The 18,729-nt window shown below is 46.3% G+C and overlaps 1 protein-coding gene across 1 annotated transcript in view; it reads left to right on the top strand.

The window, feature by feature from the left end:
• si:ch211-186j3.6 (neural-cadherin) overlaps positions 1-18,729 on the top strand; it is a 220,182-nt gene that overhangs the window by 193,204 nt on the left and 8,249 nt on the right. Inside the window, exons 29-31 of the mRNA XM_036963347.1 lie at positions 7,875-8,139; positions 8,714-8,894; positions 9,552-9,796. Of these exons, the coding sequence (XP_036819242.1) occupies positions 7,875-8,139; positions 8,714-8,894; positions 9,552-9,796 (691 nt within the window). The remainder of the gene's footprint in view (positions 1-7,874; positions 8,140-8,713; positions 8,895-9,551; positions 9,797-18,729) is intronic.

Raw genomic sequence — 18,729 nt, 5'->3', positions numbered from 1 at the left:
GACATTGAATTGACGTCTGTGGCCAGTCGGTAGGCTAGCATTAATTTTCACTTCTAGCCCCGGTGAAGGCCAGCCAGACAATAGGGATGATAAATGCCATTTTAACATTGTTAACACCAGTAAAACAAAAGGGAGCAGAAGCCTTGAGCCTCCTGTCAATTAATACTTCTTGTCTGGTAGCCTGAATATAGCCTCGGGAGCATATTGTACCTGTCAGATGTCCTCTACTCTCTCCCTATGCCTTGATGCCTTCGATTATGAGAGATGCACTGGATCCCACGTGTATCCAACATCAGAAATGTTTCTGATTGTCTGATAGCTGTATGGTTTTCTCTCTCTCTCTGCCAACACCCTGTGTGTGAATGGGTAGGTAGCATGGATCAATGTACTGTATAATGAGGCAGCTACTTCATTCAGCCAGCTGGGGGTTATATAGAAGGCTTTTGAAAGTAATAAAGAGGCTGCTGATCTGGAAGGACGTAGAGATAATATACTGTACACAGAGATAATATACTGTACACGGGATAATATACTGTACACAGAGATAATATACTGTACACAGAGATAATATACTGTACACGGGATAATATACTGTACACAGAGATAATATACTGTACACAGAGATAATATACTGTACACGGGGATAATATACTGTACACGGGGATAATATACTGTACACAGAGATAATATACTGTACACGGGGAAAATGTACTGTACACAGAGATAATATACTGTACACAGAGATAATATACTGTACACGGGGATAATATACTGTACACAGAGATAATATACTGTACACGGGGATAATATACTGTACACAGAGATAATATACTGTACACGGGGATAATATACTGTACACAGAGATAATATACTGTACACAGAGATAATATACTGTACACGGGGAAAAGACAGAGGTTGCATAAGCGTTCACAAATACCTCAACCTTGTTCCCACCCAGTTATAAACCCTGGCTTCATCTTTCATTTCATCTTCACACTTTCATTCCACCTGAACCCTGGCCATAGTGGTTATTGGAAGTAGATTTTTGACTCTGTCTAAATGTATTCTTACTAATGCAGATTGGGGACAGAGCAGCGCTCGCTGGGTGCAGTAGAGGGAATTGGCAGCAACCCGAACCCCAGTCGCCACCTGAGAGAGAGAGCAGGAAACGGAGCACATTCCCATTCAGCTTTAATTGGGGGGGAACATGAGGTGCCTCGGCAGCACTCGCTTAGTCTGGTAAAAGTGCCATCCCACTGAGGTCTAAAGATAATTAATAGTTCATTAGGAAACCTTGAAATAAGCAATCTCTCACCAGGAAAACAACCTTGGACCCATCTTAGTGGAGCTCACTGCTTTTTCTCATGCATCTGAGCCAGCTGATGGGGTGGTGTATCAGGAGGTAAGCAGTTCACAGCTGTAGCCTTTTAGCTTGGGGGGGAAGTAGAGGTCGAGGTAAACGTCAGAAACTCTTCCCCTATCTCCTCTCTTTCTGCTCATCTCATACCACTGTTTACATCATCATCAGCGGTGGAATAAAATGGAGTGTTTGCAAATTATGCTCAGTGGGAGCCTCGCAGGATGTTTTTTAAATCGAAATGAAGGCTGCTTCTCACCATATCAATGGCCCGTAGACTAACACACGCCTCGCTTTGGATCTGCGTGCCTGGCTGCAAATAAACTGTTTGTCTTAAATGAATATTGCTCTCTGAAAGTCAAGTGGTTATCATTCGGGCCAGGCTGAAATGGAATTTGTTTTCTTTTCAAGATTTGAGGAAAGAGAAAGGCATGTTGTATAAAAAAAAATGAAAACTGTCAGGCTTCCTGGATTGTGGCTGAGATCAATTGAGCTTGTTGTTGTTGTGAAACAGAGTGGCGAGAGATCGAGAACGAGGGAGATAAGAACAAAGATAAGGATAGGCCAAAGAGGTAGAGGTAGAGGTAGAGGTAGAGGTGGAGGTGGAGGTACGGAGGGGTAGTGATGTAGAGAGAGAGAGATGTAGTGATGTAGAGAGAGAGAGAGATCAAATCAAATCAAATGTATTTATATAGCCCTTCGTACATCAGCTGATATCTCAAAGTGCTGTACAGAAACCCAGCCTAACACCCCAAACAGCAAGCAATGCAGGTGTAGAAGCACGGTGGCTAGGAAAAACTCCCTAGAAAGGCCAAAACCTAGGAAGAAACCTAGAGAGGAACCAGGCTATGTGGGGTGGCCAGTCCTCTTCTGGCTGTGCCGGGTGGAGATTATAACAGAACATGGCCAAGATGTTCAAATGTTCATAAATGACCAGCATGGTCCAATAATAATAAGGCAGAACAGTTGAAACTGGAGCAGCAGCACGGTCAGGTGGACTGGGGACAGCAAGGAGTCATCATGGCAGGTATTCCTGGGGCATGGTCCTAGGGCTCAGGTCCTCCGAGAGAGAGAAAGAAAGAGAGAATTAGAGAGAGCATATGTGGGATGGCCAGTCCTCTTCTGGCTGTGCCGGGTGGAGATTATAACAGAACATGGCCAAGATGTTCAAATGTTCATAAATGACCAGCATGGTCCAATAATAATAAGGCAGAACAGTTGAAACTGGAGCAGCAGCACAGTCAGGTGGACTGGGGACAGCAAGGAGTCATCATGTCAGGTATTCCTGGGGCATGGTCCTAGGGCTCAGGTCCTCCGAGAGAGAGAAAGAAAGAGAGAAGGAGAGAAGTAGAGAACGCACACTTAAATTCACACAGGACACCGAATAGGACAGGAGAAGTACTCCAAATATAACAAACTGACCCTAGCCCCCCGACACATAAACTACTGCAGCATAAATACTGGAGGCTGAGACAGGAGGGGTCAGGAGACACTGTGGCCCCATCCGAGGACACCCCCGGACAGGGCCAAACAGGAAGGATATAACCCCACCCACTTTGCCAAAGCACAGCCCCCACACCACTAGAGGGATATCTTCAACCACCAACTTACCATCCTGAGAGAAGGCTGAGTATAGCCCAGGGGGGGGCGCCAACCCAGACAGGATGACCACATCAGTGAATCAACCCACTCAGGTGACGCACCCCCTCCAGGGACGGCATGAGAGAGCCCCAGTAAGCCAGTGACTCAGCCCCTGTAATAGGGTTAAAGGCAGAGAATCCCAGTGGAAAGAGGGGAACCAGCCAGGCAGAGACAGCAAGGGCGGTTCGTTGCTCCAGAGCCTTTCTGTTCACCTTCCCACCCCTGGGCCAGACTACACTCAATCATATGACCCACTGAAGAGATGAGTCTTCAGTAGAGACTTAAAGGTTGAGACCGAGTTTGCACTAACTGAAGTTTATTTAGTGCTTTATCCGGATAGCCGGAAAGTAGAGCATTGCAGTAGTCTAACCTAGAAGTGACAAAAGCATGGATTAATTTTTCTGCATCATTTTTGGACAGAAAGTTTCTGATTTTTGCAATGTTACGTAGATGGGAAAAAGCTGTCCTTGAAATGGTCTTGATATGTTCTTCAAAAGAGAGATCAAGGGTCCAGAGTAACGCCGAGGTCCTTCACAGTTTTTTTTGAGACGACTGTACAACCATTAAGATTAATTGTCAGATTCAACAGAAGATCTCTTTGTTTCTTGGGACCTAGAACAAGCATCTCTGTTTTGTCTGAGTTTAAAAGTAGAAAGTTTGCAGCCATCCACTTCCTTATGTCTGAAACACATGCTTTTAGCAAGGGCAATTTTGGGGCTTCACCATGTTTCATTGAAATGTACAGCTGTGTGTCATCCGCATAGCAGTGAAAGTTAACATTATGTTTTCGAATAACATCCCCAAGAGGTAAAATATATAGTGAAAACAATAGTGTTCCTAAAACGGAACCTTGAGGAACACCGAAATTTACAGTTGATTTGTCAGAGGACAAACCATTCACAGAGACAAACTGATATCTTTCCGACAGATAAGATCTAAACCAGGCCAGAACTTGTCCGTGTAGACCAATTTGGGTTTCCAATCTCTCCAAAAGAATGTGGTGATCGATGGTATCAAAAGCAGCACTAAGGTCTAGGAGCACGAGGACAGATGCAGAGCCTAGGTCCGATGCCATTAAAATGTAATTTACCACCTTCACAAGTGCCGTCTCAGTGCTATGATGGGGTTTAAAACCAGACTGAAGCATTTCGTATACATTGTTTGTCTTCAGGAAGGCAGTGAGTTGTTGCGCAACAGCCTTTTCTAAAATTTTTGAGAGGAATGGAAGATTCGATATAGGCCGATAGTTTTTTATATTTTCTGGGTCAAGGTTTGGCTTTTTCAAGAGAGGCTTTATTACTGCCACTTTTAGTGAGTTTGGTACACATCCGGTGCATAGAGAGCCGTTTGTTATGTTCAACATAGGAGGGCCAAGCACAGGAAGCAGCTCTTTCAGTAGTTTAGTTGGAATGGGGTCCAGTATGCAGCTTGAAGGTTTAGAGGCCATGATTATTTTCATCATTGTGTCAAGAGATATAGTACTAAAACACTTGAGCATCTCTCTTGATCCTAGGTCCTGGCAGAGTTGTGCAGACTCAGGACAACTGAGCTTTGGAGGAATACGCAGATTTAAGGAGGAGTCCGTAATTTGCTTTCTAATAATCATAATCTTTTCCTCAAAGAAGTTCATGAATTTATCACTGCTAAAGTGAAAGTCATCCTCTCTTGGGGAATGCTGCTTTTTAGTTAGCTTTGCGACAGTATCAAAAAGGAATTTCGGATTGTTCTTATTTTCCTCAATTAATTTAGAAAAATAGGATGATCGAGCAGCAGTAAGGGCTCTTCGGTACTGCACAGTACTGTCTTTCCAAGCTAGTCGGAAGACTTCCAGTTTGGTGTGGCGCCATTTCCGTAGTGATGTAGAGAGAGAGAGAGAGAGAGGTAGTGATGTAGAGAGAGAGAGAGAGAGGGAGAGGTAGTGATATGGCAAGAAAGAGAGAGAGAGAGAGAGAGGTAGTGATGTGGTGAGAAAGAGAGAGAGAGAGAGAGAGAGAGAGAGATGTGTGGATGATAGAGAAAGGAAGTTCTTTGAAAATGTGAGCAGCCCAGAAAGGTATTGTATGTCATAGAGCCCAGATGACCCACCCTCTAGAGGAAAAGTTAAAAACAGAGTTGTTGAATAAATGGAGGCATATTGAATTCCCCAGGCCCTGATGTTTCTAATTACGGAGGCGGTATGTTTAATTCAGTTAGTGTGTGGCAGGGTCTTATCAGATCCAGCCCTCGGTGATTATACTGTTTCCTTGTGGTCCCAGAGTCACACAATCATCATCTTCCTGACATTTTCCTTGCCCTAATATCTCCGTCCTTTGTCTGCCTTCACATTGATGTCCACTTGCCTGTGTATCAGAAGAACTATGCTGGTTTGTTGAGTGGATTGTCCAACTGCTATTGGCTTTGTTTACCGCATATATACTACATCTTAACTTTCTGAGTCTTGAATAGTTTTCTTTTGGGGTGGGGGGGGGTCTGATGTAGTCTGATGTCAATAACCCTGATACCCTCTCCTCTCCCACTCTCCTCCAGATCTACCAGGACATACTGTCTGTCTCCTATAACTCTCTCCTCTCCTCCAGATCTACCAGGACCTACTGTCTGTCTCCTATAACTCTCTCCTCTCCTCCAGATCTACCAGGACCTACTGTCTGTCTCCTTTAACTCTCTCCTCTCCTCCAGATCTACCAGGACCTACTGTCTGTCTCCTATAACTCTCTCCTCTCCTCCAGATCTACCAGGACCTACTGTCTGTCTCCTATAACTATCTCCTCTCCTCCAGATCTACCAGGACCTACTGTCTGTCTCCTATAACTCTCTCCTCTCCTCCAGATCTACCAGGACCTACTGCCTGTCTCCTTTAACTCTTTCCTCTCCTCCAGATCTACCAGGACCTACTGTCTGTCTCCTATAACTCTCTCCTCTCCTCCAGATCTAGAAGGACCTACTGTCTGTCTCCTATAATTCTCTCCTCTCCTCCAGATCTACCAGGACCTACTGTCTGTCTCCTATAACTCTCTCCTCTCCTCCAGATCTACCAGGACCTACTGTCTGTCTCCTATAACTCTCTCCTCTCCTCCAGATCTACCAGGACCTACTGTCTGTCTCCTATAACTCTCTCATCTCCTCCAGATCTACCAGGACCTACTGTCTGTCTCCTTTAACTCTCTCCTCTCCTCCAGATCTACCAGGACCTACTGTCTGTCTCCTATAACTCTCTCCTCTCCTCCAGATCTACCAGGACCTACTGTCTTTCTCCTATAACTATCTCCTCTCCTCCAGATCTACCAGGACCTACTGTCTGTCTCCTATAACTCTCTCCTCTCCTCCAGATCTACCAGGACCTACTGTCTGTCTCCTATAACTCTCTCCTCTCCTCCAGATCTACCAGGACCTACTGTCTGTCTCCTATAACTATCTCCTCTCCTCCAGATCTACCAGGACCTACTGTCTGTCTCCTATAACTCCCTCCTCTCCTCCAGATCTACCAGGACCTACTGTCTGTCTCCTTTAACGCTGTCCTCTCCTCCAGATCTACCAGGACCTACTGTCTGTCTCCTATAACTCTCTCCTCTCCTCCAGATCTACCAGGACCTACTGTCTGTCTCCTATAACTATCTCCTCTCCTCCAGATCTACCAGGACCTACTGTCTGTCTCCTATAACTCTCTCCTCTCCTCCAGATCTACCAGGACCTACTGTCTGTCTCCTTTAACTCTCTCCTCTCCTCCAGATCTAGAAGGACCTACTGTCTGTCTCCTATAACTCTCTCCTCTCCTCCAGATCTACCAGGACCTACTGTCTTTCTCCTATAACTCTCTCCTCTCCTCCAGATCTACCAGGACCTACTGTCTGTCTCCTATAACTCTCTCCTCTCCTCCAGATATACCAGGACATACTGTCTGTCTCCTATAACTCTCTCCTCTCCTCCAGATCTACCAGGACCTACTGTATGTCTCCTATAACTATCTCCTCTCCTCCAGATCTACCAGGACCTACTGTCTGTCTCCTATAACTCTCTCCTCTCCTCCAGATCTACCAGGACCTACTGTCTGTCTCCTATAACTATCTCCTCTCCTCCAGATCTACCAGGACCTACTGTCTGTCTCCTATAACTCCCTCCTCTCCTCCAGATCTACCAGGACCTACTGTCTGTCTCCTTTAACGCTGTCCTCTCCTCCAGATCTACCAGGACCTACTGTCTGTCTCCTATAACTCTCTCCTCTCCTCCAGATCTACCAGGACCTACTATCTGTCTCCTTTAACTCTCTCCTCTCCTCCAGATCTACCAGGACCTACTGTCTGTCTCCTATAACTCTCTCCTCTCCTCCAGATCTACCAGGACCTACTGTCTGTCTCCTATAACTATCTCCTCTCCTCCAGATCTACCAGGACCTACTGTCTGTCTCCTATAACTCTCTCCTCTCCTCCAGATCTACCAGGACCTACTGTCTGTCTCCTTTAACTCTCTCCTCTCCTCCAGATCTAGAAGGACCTACTGTCTGTCTCCTATAACTCTCTCCTCTCCTCCAGATCTACCAGGACCTACTGTCTTTCTCCTATAACTCTCTCCTCTCCTCCAGATCTACCAGGACCTACTGTCTGTCTCCTATAACTATCTCCTCTCCTCCAGATCTACCAGGACATACTGCCTGTCTCCTATAACTCTCTCCTCTCCTCCAGATCTACCAGGACCTACTGTCTGTCTCCTATAACTGCCTCCTCTCCTCCAGATCTACCAGGACCTATTGTCTGTCTTCTATAACTGTCTCCCCTCCTCCAGATCTACCAGGACCTACTGTCTGTCTCCTATAACTATCTCCTCTCCTCCAGATCTACCAGGACCTACTGTCTGTCTCCTATAACGCTCTCCTCTCCTCCAGATCTACCAGGGCCTACTGGCTGTCTTCTATAACCTAGGAGATGGAGACTACAACCTGACACTGCCCTCCTATCGCCTTGACAATGGCGAGTGGCACGAGGTCTACCTGGATCGCCACGACAATGAGTTGACCCTGCGTCTGGACGGGGGTGGGGGCAGACGGGAGACCAGTGCAGCTCCAAGCCGGAGCCGAGAGATCATCATTGACCCTGCAGTGGTGATGCTGGGAAACGCCTTCCCCTCAGGCTCCAACAAGAGCTTCCAGGGTGAGAAGACTGCAGGGAATGGGGCATGATGGGAAAGGCTGGGTGTGCGAGGCAGACAGTTAGTGACAGTTTGAGAACATAACCTTCCAATAAGGTGCAGGCAGAGTTAGGGGCTTTATCAATTCATAATCCTCTTTTGAGTGAGATGACAAAGTATTTTATTGCCGATTTCTAAATTATTCATATGACTGGTGAATTAATAATTCACACAGATGCATCTTTAGAGTTAGGGGATGATGGCTGCCCTAGGGGAGGTTAGTATGAGATAGATAAAGTGTGACGCGGCTATGAGAGTATGCAGTGCAGTGCTCTGCAGTGCTGTGGAAATGGCATGTGGCGTGCAGGGGGAAAGACAATATAATGTGCAAATACAAGGGTGGTCAGGCAGCTTTGCCTCAGGCAGAAACAGACCGTGTGCGTGTTTATTAAATGGACTTTAAAAGCCCTGAAAGACTAGTGTTGTAAGCGTGTCAGAGCATGGCAAAGAAAGTAAGTGGTGTGTGTTTGTGTGTCAGAGCATGTCCTTGTGTGCGTGTGTGCTTGATTGTCACACTGTCCTCTCCTCTCTCTCAAGGTTGCATTCGGGACCTGAGGCTGAACGGTCGATACGTGCCTCTGGATGGCCAGTCCAGAGACGGGGTCTCCTTGGTCAGTTCCCAGGGGCTCTCCTTGGGCTGCTCCTCCGACTCCTGCAAGAGGAACCAATGTAGCCCCCCCTTCACCTGCGTTGACCTCTGGAGAGTCCATGAGTGCAGGTACACGTGATCGAACACAATTATCAAATCTCTCTCTATGTCATACAAACACACCGAGGCCCTCGCTGTCTTCTTCAAGGACTACAGCGTCAGAAGCCAGTGCCTCATCCTCTCGCAGCCTTTAATCTTAGACAAACTTCCCCTCATCCCCCCCATCAGTCAAACCAGGCCCTTTTGATACACCTCAGTCCTGCAGGGCTGGCTGTAAACATGCCTGAGTCAAATGTTGCCAGGCAGTGTGTGGGCAGTTATTCAACCCAGGCCCCCTGGTCTACCTCCTCTCTCTGATTCTGGTAATGGTGGTGCAGTCCCTGGGATATAATGTTCATCCTCGCTGCTGTTCGTCAGCCTGGTTTAATGCTCTGTGTGAGTCCTACTGGTTTCACATCATACGTGTGTATGCCGATGTGTGTCTCTTTGTCTGTGCGTAACCTGTGGGTGGAAAATGGGGGAGAGTCTAAGTCAGGAGTAACTATTTAATTGAGATGCATTTGTTTCGATCAATACACTGTATTATCCGCTATCCTCTGAGTACAGTGGAGGACCAAAATAGAATCGGGGAATCAGAAAGGAGAGATCTAACCTCTGTTTTTATCGCTCTCTTTTAACCACATGTTCTAATGTCTCCTCTTGCTCCTCCTTCCATCTTTTTTTTAGGTGCCCCCCTGGCCACATGGTGAAGCTGAATGGTACGGGGAAGTTCTGCATCTACACCCTGTGTGCCAGTCGGCCGTGCCAACGGGGCACCTGCCTGGCACAGTCGCCCTCCAAGTTCACGTGCCACTGCCCCGAGGGCTACCGGGGGCGCCACTGCGAGGTGGCGCTGGCCATCTACCGAGACGACGTGGGACTGAGCTTCAGCTCCCTGTTCGCCATTTGCATCTGCTTCATGGCTCTGCTAGGTAGCTATACCAAATACTGCCTGCTCTGGCGCTGCTAGGTAGCTATACCAACTGCTGCCTGCTCTGGCACTGCTAGGTAGCTATACCAACTACTGCCTGCTCTGGCGCTGCTAGGTAGCTATACCAAATACTGCCTGCTCTGGCGCTGCTAGGTAGCTATACCAAATACTGCCTGCTCTGGCGCTGCTAGGTAGCGATACCAACTGCTGCCTGATCCGGCTCTGGTAATCGACCGCCCGCCTGCCTGCCACCTGTCTGTCTGTCTGTCTGTCTGCCACCCGCCTGTCCGTCTGTCTCTTTCTCTCTGTCTGTCTGCCTGTCTGTGTCATCTCCATGGTAACACTCAACATCAAATCCTCTCTCTTGACTCTTCTCCTCTTCCCATTCAACCTCTTGTCGTGTCCAATGTTAATTTGAAATGACACAATGACAAGGTTCCAGTTTAACAAAGTTTACAATACCGTATAAACACCATCAAAGGTCACCATTACACTCAAGGCCAGGTCCATCAACCAACCGACTTCATGCGCACTCTTGACTGAGTGATAGCCCCGTAATAACAGAAAATGAGGATACTTAAAACATGAACTTAACAATCTCCACTTTTCTTTAAAGACAAATAAAACATCAACAACATAATTCAATTTCCAAGTATTATTCAAGATCCCCATTACAAATGTGTTGTGTGACCAGTTTTTATTTGTATTACTCAAGCTGCCACTTTCCATTACTGAGAGCCTGTAGGAGCACAAGACCCGATGCTCCTTTTTTAGTCAGACAGTCAGCAAGCTGTTCCTTTGTGGTCGACCACAGAATCCACTGGATTCTCTGTGCTTGAATAAGTTCCTTGATGCTGCTAATCTCCAGACGAAGTCTTTTCTCTGTGACAGACTTGGTTGACTTCACAACATCAACTAATGAGTAGTTGTCAGTGACACAAACTACAGGTGGAATGTGCCGTTTTGTCTCACCAGTGGTGAGCTCTGAGAACAGAGTTGCAAGAAAGATAGCATTGTCAATTCCATCCGCAAGAGTAAGTGTTTCTCCAGCAAGTGTGCTTCGGACAATCCTTTTTGACTGCCAACAGATAGGTGAGAATCTTCCTCCTTCACCCATTAACACGATTAGACCTCCACCTTGTGTGCCTCCATCTGTAAGGTTCCCTAGCGAAGCATCACTGAAGACAACTAGTTTCAAAGAGTCATATTTTCCAACATGCTGAAACTTTAAAGTCACTTGTGATTTCAGTTTACGAACAACTTTGTTCGCCTCATGAATGGTTTGTACAGTCGTGTGTTTTGTGTTGGATGCCAAGTTGCAAAAATCAAACATTACATCAGGTCTACTCTGTCTAGCAACCCATAAAATGTGTCCTATCTTCGACCTCAATTGATCAGCTTCAATTCCACAGAGGGGAATTCCTTTGTACGGCTCTTGAAGAATCCACATGAATGGGTTGTAGATTCTAGATATAGCTCTCCTGTTGCATCAGTATTGTTCCACCAACTGTAATACACTTTGCAGTCTTGATCAAGCCAATAGAAGACTGCAGGATCAACTTGTGACATTTTTCCACCTGTATTCAGCATTGTTGCCTTGACTTTGTTGTACCAGTAGAGTGATGCATCTGCCAGTCCATACACACACTTTTTTAGTTTCCACAGTGTTCCTTCGCTTTTAGCTTTGTGCGGAGGTCGGATGTGAATGTCCCTTGACAGCTCTGTTCCCTGCAAAAATGCAGATTTGATGTCTATGGAATTAAGTCTCCATTTTTTTCTGGCAGATCACTGACGTCAGCAATCTGAGTGACTCTGAGGTGCATGTTGGTAAGTCTTTTGGGAGTTCTTTAGCAGCCAGTTCCTCAAAACCTCTAGCCACTAGACGTGCTTTAGGCACTATTCCAGTTAAGGATTCTTTAAGGGTACACACCCACCTTGTTGAGACACATTTTTGGCCAATGTCTTTGACTTCCTCAAACACTCCATTTTTTCTCCAATTACTGAGCTCATCTGGCTTAGCGGAGTCAAATGACACGTCCTTTGTTTCAAGTACATCATCATTTTGAATGTCATTCTGTTTTTCTCGATTTTCCATTGTTTCAATTCTGAGATTATCTACAAGTGACAGATCAGCTGACCCTGTTGTACCAGAAAGTGTAGCTGGTTCAGAGTACTGCAAGTTGGACCAGTTCTGGTGTTTTCCTTTGGCTTTTCCTGCTCGTCCAATGGCGGTTGCTGTATGTGGAATACCATGTATTTAACAGTTTGTCCAGTTTTCAGATTGGAACAACCATGTTCTCTTAACACATGTGGCTGTTGAATATGCCTCCTAGGCACCATCTTTCTCTTCTTTAAGAAATACAGAATCCAGTGCTTTTATCAAAGTTCCCATACCATCATCCATGTTCAAATCCTCAATGGCTATTTCCAGTGCTGTGTCTCTCACTCTTCCCTCCAGCGATAATACCACCACAAGTGCTTGCTTTTTCGCGTCCAGATTAGTAACGCGTGACCAGATTCCAAGTTCATTTTTCCAACTTTCGTACGACCTCTTCTCGTCGAAGCGAGGTGTCACATTGTAGTTATTAACCATCCTCTGCTACCAATGTTAAATCAAAATGACACCACGACAAGGTTCCAGTTTAACAAAGTTTACTAAACCGTATGAACACCATCAAAGGTCACCATTACACTCAAGGCCAGGTCCATCAACCAACCGACTTCATGCGCACTCTTGACTGAGCGATAGCCCCGTAATAACAGAAATATTGGGATACTTAACATCCATCTCCCCTATCGGTCTGTCAGCTGAGGTAGAGCACTGTGCTGTAAGTCCTTTGACAGGTCTAGTAGAAATTGTGTGGGCAGCGTATGGACCGTGCTACGATAGCAAGGTCCAGCTTATACTCTAGTTATAACAGGCTGTGAAAATGAGTCCCTTTGACCTTTGACCAGTACTCAGTAGTCCACCTTGATGCATGCCTTTTGGTCAATCTAGTGTCAGCCAGTCAAAGTCAGTCACTAGATCAGGTGTTAATGTGCTGGCTGTCTCCGACTGTCCTGTCCTCTATCTTCATCGGGCGTTCAACTTCTAGCCGTCGCTCAATTTTAATTTCCCCTCTCAGACCTTTGCTTAATTTTAAAGGCAACATGACCTTGATCATCCACAGCCACTGTTGCTTTTTACGTGTTAATTACTTGATTTGTAGGCGCACAATGTGCTGTTTACCGAAGCCCAAAGAAATTGAGATCAATGCACCAAGGCTTTGGATAGAATTTCAATCGGCCAAGCATTCCACTCACAGCAACTTAAGTATCGAGAGAGAGGTTTTCTTCCCAGCTGCATTCAATCCAGTTTGTTTGGAGTGAATCCAAGCAGTTGAATAACTGGGAGTGTAAAGGGCTCTGGCTCTCTTGACATTAAGCCGAACAAAAGCATCTCATTCTGAAGCTTCCTTTTCTTAACAGTTAATAGGTTTATGGCATGATGCGAACGCTATACGCCTCCACCTCTTCACCCACTCCAATTCCTCCTCTCACCCACCTCTCTCCTCCGCTGGATGCTGAAGGAACCTCCCCACTGTCTCACACGCTCTCAGCTAGCTACAGCTGTAAAGGAAATAGCAGGAGGCCTGCTCTCCTTGTCCGAAAAATAGATCTCAGTGAAGCTTGCCAGAACTGTATTGGAGAGGGACAAATTGCATCCGTGAAAATTACCCAATGTTCAGTTTTGCTGTCGTAGACTAAACGCAAAGTGATTTTAGTTGGGAATAAGCTGTGCCTTTTGACTGCAGTAGGTGTTCCTTTGTAGGAGGGTGGTGCTACAGGCTCAGTTAAAGTGTCCAGCTTTTAAGTCTTGCTTGTTAGACCAATGATCGATCTATAAATGAAGATGAGTGCGTAGCCCTAAATGATCTGTTTAGGTCCATAGACCCACAGAGATAATATCTGGTGTAGTGCACCGGGTGTTGTGCTGCCAAGGTGCCTTATCTTGAGGGGCAGAGAGGACATCGCTCCAAGATACCTCCGATATTTGTGATATTCCCCTAATGCCAATAGGCAATAATGCCTAGTTTTTTGCAGACTTGCAGCCTCTCCTCTGGCTATGTGTGTTTGTATGTCTCAGTATGCCCCTTAGCCATGCAGCGGGCTCTAACCTATGACTACAGGATGCTCTGGCTTTTACACCACTGTGCCAGAGGGCTCGTCATGGGCACTATCAACGAATACAGTAGAATGACGTCATCAACTGTATGAATATGGCCCGTTAGTCTGCAGATGTTTCAAGGTTGTCCAGTGACCTCAATGACAAGAGACAACTGCAAAAGGCACAGAGTCCACAATGTACAGAAGTAGGAATTTGCAGATAGAACGAGCTACATGGTGGAATGTACAGAATGAATCCCTGTTTGACTCCATAGTAGTGGTACCTGATTGGGTACCAGGCTGTGGTTGCCAGCCTATCCTCTCCGTCCGTGAGAAGAGCCTAGCTACCCATGGACTGCTTGGGCCATGTGATGCCAGGCTGTTTTTTTGGGGGATTGTGTGTCTGTGAAAACTCTCAGGGTTGCTGATGTGGAAGTGAACTGGCGAGCAGTGCCTCGCAGCCTCCTCTCCTCGCGGCCGGGGCTCCTTATAATAACACAGTGAGTCAGAACTCTGAGTGAACCTGCCACTGGGTCTGACAGAGAGGGAGACATGGAGAGGCCTCACACACATCCTATTAATGGTTTTTAAACCAAATTGCACCTCAAATCACTGCACCAGAAACGCAATGGGCAGGGCAATCCACGCAATACAGCGCATGCAGCGTCTTATCTGATGCCGAGGTTGATGTTACTTCTCAATACAGTTTCTTACATGAAATCGTATGGCAAGTCACATCACCAACTGCTGCCTGAATCACTTTTCTTAACAGTTTTGTGAGTGTATTTTACTCAGCGGACGAATAGAGGGACGCTATTCCATGTACTTTCGAATTGACTAGTGAATTACAGGCATCCTTTTGTCACTATGTAAAGCCCTGTGCCATAAGATATTTGAATCATATTTAAACACTATTCTCAAAACTCTCTTCATAGTTTGTTTTCCATACTCCTATCCTCGCCGTTCTCTCTCACTTCCGTTGTTCTGATTCAACCGTTGTTCTTAAGGTTTCTTTGTCTTTCACCAGTAATATTTACGTTGTGTCTTCTTCCTACTTTGTTACTGACCTGCTTGTTGATTGAGGTCTGCATATCCTACGTTGTTTGTTCTATAATTCACAGTAAACCTGTTACTGACTAAATGTAACACGTATTGATCTCTAACAAGATACAAACTCCATTATCCATCATTAAGCTATATGGCTACAGAGAGAATGTTTTGGTTGCTAACTACACTGGTACTGAGTGTTGTCTACCAGCTGTGTGGGTAACAACAGGTTCTAAAAGACTGTACAACTGGCAGGTGAGGCTACAGACTAAACATTCATGGTGAAAGGAATGGTACAGCTTAGTTCTCCACTGTTTCAAGGTGTTGAGGGATAATTCTGGATCACTGACGTCCGCCAAATACACACACACACACACACACACACACACACACACACACACACACACACACACACACACACACACACACACACACACACACACACACACACACACACACACACACACACACACACACACACACACACGCACGCACACTGGGAAGTCAGACTGTTCAGTGTGTGTGTATGTATTCTCAGTGTGTGTGTGTGTGCTTTTGTGTGTGTGTGTGTGCGCGCGCAGACGCTGCCTAATCCCTTCTGTCCTGCACACGGTTCCAGATTAGTTTAGCTTTTCATCCTGAGTCTGAGTCTGTTGTGAGGTGGGGTTGAAAAAGTAGTCTCAGTCAGAGAGAGGAATACAACTCTATAAGATATCCCTCTTTTATGTCTCCTCTTTATTGTCCTGCCGGATTAGTTTCCACGGTGACAGGCACAAATGCCACAGCTGTTGGACGGCGATGTTGGCTGGAGCCTTTTTGAAGGTGTCTCTGGACCTGTTGCTATTCACAGTATGGTCTCTTACAGACAAAAGTGTGTTATCCAGAACCTTGAAGGGTATTTGGCTGTCCCCACAGGAGAACCCTTTGAAGAACCCATTTGGGTTCCATGTAGAACCCGTTCCACCAAGTGTTCTACATGGAGCTCAGAAGGGTTGTACTTTGGGGAAGAAAAAACCCAGTTTTTAAGAGTCAACACGTTGGGTTTGGAGCCTCAGCTGGCTCTTTGCTAGGGATGGAATGAGGGTTATATGGCAAACCATTTAGCCAGTGAGTGATAACCTGGAACCAATAGAGGTATGAGATGAGCAAAAAGTGGAGCAGAGAAAGAGTCAATGAGAGAGGACAGAAATACAGTGAGAGATAATGACAGAGAGAGAGAGAGAGTCAATGAGAGAGAACATAAATACAGTGAGAGAGAATGACAGAGAGAGAGAGTCAATGAGAGAGGACAGAAATACAGTGAGAGAGAATGACATAGAAAGAGTCAATGAGAGAGGACAGAAATACAGTGAGAGAGAATGACATAGAAAGAGTCAATGAGAGAGGACAGAAATACAGTGAGAGAGAATGACATAGAAAGTCAATGAGATAGGACAGAAATACAGTGAGAGAGAATGCCATAGAAAGAGTCAATGAGAGAGGACAGAAATACAGTAAGAGTGAATGACACAGAGAGAGAGAGAGTCAATGAGAGAGGACAGAAATACAGTGAGAGAAAATGACATAGAAAGAGTCAATGAGAGAGGACAGAAATACAGTGAGAGAAAATGACATAGACAGAGTCAATGAGAGAGGAGAAAATTACATAGAAATACAGTGAGAGAGAATGCCATAGAAAGAGTCAATGAGAGTCAATATATATATATATATTCTACCATGCCCAGAAACCTGCTCCTCTTATTCTCTGTCCCCAACGCCCTAGGCGACCAGTTTTGATAGCCTTCAGCCGCACCCTCATACTACTCCTTCTCTGTTCCGCGGGTGATGTGGAGGTAAACCCAGGCCCTGCATGTCCCCAGGCACCCTCATTTGTTAACTTCTGTGATCGAAAAAGCCTTGGTTTCATGCATGTCAACATCAGAAGCCTCCTCCCTAAGTGTGTCTTACTCACTGCTCTAGCACACTCTGCTAACCCTGATGTCCTTGCCGTGTCTGAATCCTGGCTCAGGAAGGCCACCAAAAATTCTGAGATTTCCATACCCAACTATAACATCTTCCGTCAAGATAGAACTGCCAAAGGGGGAGGAGTTGCAGTCTACTGCAGAGATAGCCTGCAAAGTAATGTCATACTCTCCAGGTCCATACCCAAACAGTTCGAACTACTAATTTTGAAAATTACTCTCTCCAGAAATAAGTCTCTCACTGTTGCCGCCTGCTACCGACCCCCCTCAGCTCCCAGCTGTGCCCTGGACACCATTTGTGAATTGATCGCCCCCCATCTAGCTTCAGAGTTTGTTCTGTTAGGTGACCTAAACTGGGATATGCTTAACACCCCGGCAGTCCTACAATCTAAGCTAGATGCCCTCAATCTCACTCAAATCATCAAGGAACCCACCAGGTACAACCCTAACTCTGTAAACAAGGGCACCCTCATTGACGTCATCCTGACCAACTGGCCCTCCAAATACACCTCCGCTGTCTACAACCAGGATCTCAGCGATCACTGCCTCATTGCCTGTATCCGCTACGGAGCCGCAGTCAAACGACCACCCCTCATCACTGTCAAACGCTCCCTAAAACACTTCTGTGAGCAGGCCTTTCTAATCGACCTGGCCCGGGTATCCTGGAAGGACATTGACCTCATCCCGTCTGTTGAGGATGCCTGGTCTTTCTTTAAAAGTAACTTCCTCACCATTTTAGATAAGCATGCTCCGTTCAAAAAATGCAGAACTAAGAACAGATATAGCCCCTGGTTCACTCCAGACCTGACTGCCCTCGACCAGCACAAAAACATCCTGTGGCGGACTGCGCTAACATCGAATAGTCCCCGCGATATGCAACTGTTCAGGGAAGTCAGGAACCAATACACACAGTCAGTCAGGAAAGCTAAAGCCAACTTCTTCAGGCAGAAGTTTGCATCCTGTAGCTCCAACTCCAAAAAGTTCTGGGACACTGTGAAGTCCATGGAGAACAAGAGCACCTCCTCCCAGCTGCCCACTGCACTGAGACTAGGTAACATGGTCACCACCGATAAATCCATGATTATCGAAAACTTCAACAAGCATTTCTCAACGGCTGGCCATGCCTTCCGCCTGGCTACTCCAACCTCGGACAACAGCTCCCCCCCCCCCGCAGCTACTCGCCCAAGCCTCTCCAGGTTCTCCTTTACCCAAATCCAGATAGCAGATGTCCTGAAAGAGCTGCAAAACCTGGACCCGTACAAATCAGCTGGGCTGGACAATCTGGACCCTCTATTCCTGAAACTATCCGCCGCCATTGTCGCAACCCCTATTACCAGCCTGTTCAACCTCTCTTTCATATCGTCTGAGATCCCCAAGGATTGGAAAGCTGCCGCAGTCATCCCCCTCTTCAAAGGGGGCGACACCCTGGACCCAAACTGTTACAGACCTATATCCATCCTGCCCTGCCTATCTAAGGTCTTCGAAAGCCAAGTCAACAAACAGGTCACTGACCATCTTGAATCCCACCGTACCTTCTCCGCTGTGCAATCTGGTTTCCGAGCCGGTCACGGGTGTACCTCAGCCACGCTCAAGGTACTAAACGATATCATAACCGCCATCGATAAAAGACAGTACTGTGCAGCCGTCTTCATAGACCTTGCCAAGGCTTTCGACTCTGTCAATCACCGTATTCTTATCGGCAGACTCAGTAGCCTCGGTTTTTCGGATGACTGCCTTGCCTGGTTCACCAATTACTTTGCAGACAGAGTTCAGTGTGTCA

The sequence above is a fragment of the Oncorhynchus mykiss genome, chromosome 26 (assembly GCF_013265735.2).
Source record: "Oncorhynchus mykiss isolate Arlee chromosome 26, USDA_OmykA_1.1, whole genome shotgun sequence".
Classification (NCBI taxonomy): domain Eukaryota; kingdom Metazoa; phylum Chordata; class Actinopteri; order Salmoniformes; family Salmonidae; genus Oncorhynchus; species Oncorhynchus mykiss.
Note: the sequence above shows the minus strand (reverse complement) of the source record. Positions and strands in the feature narration are given on the sequence as shown.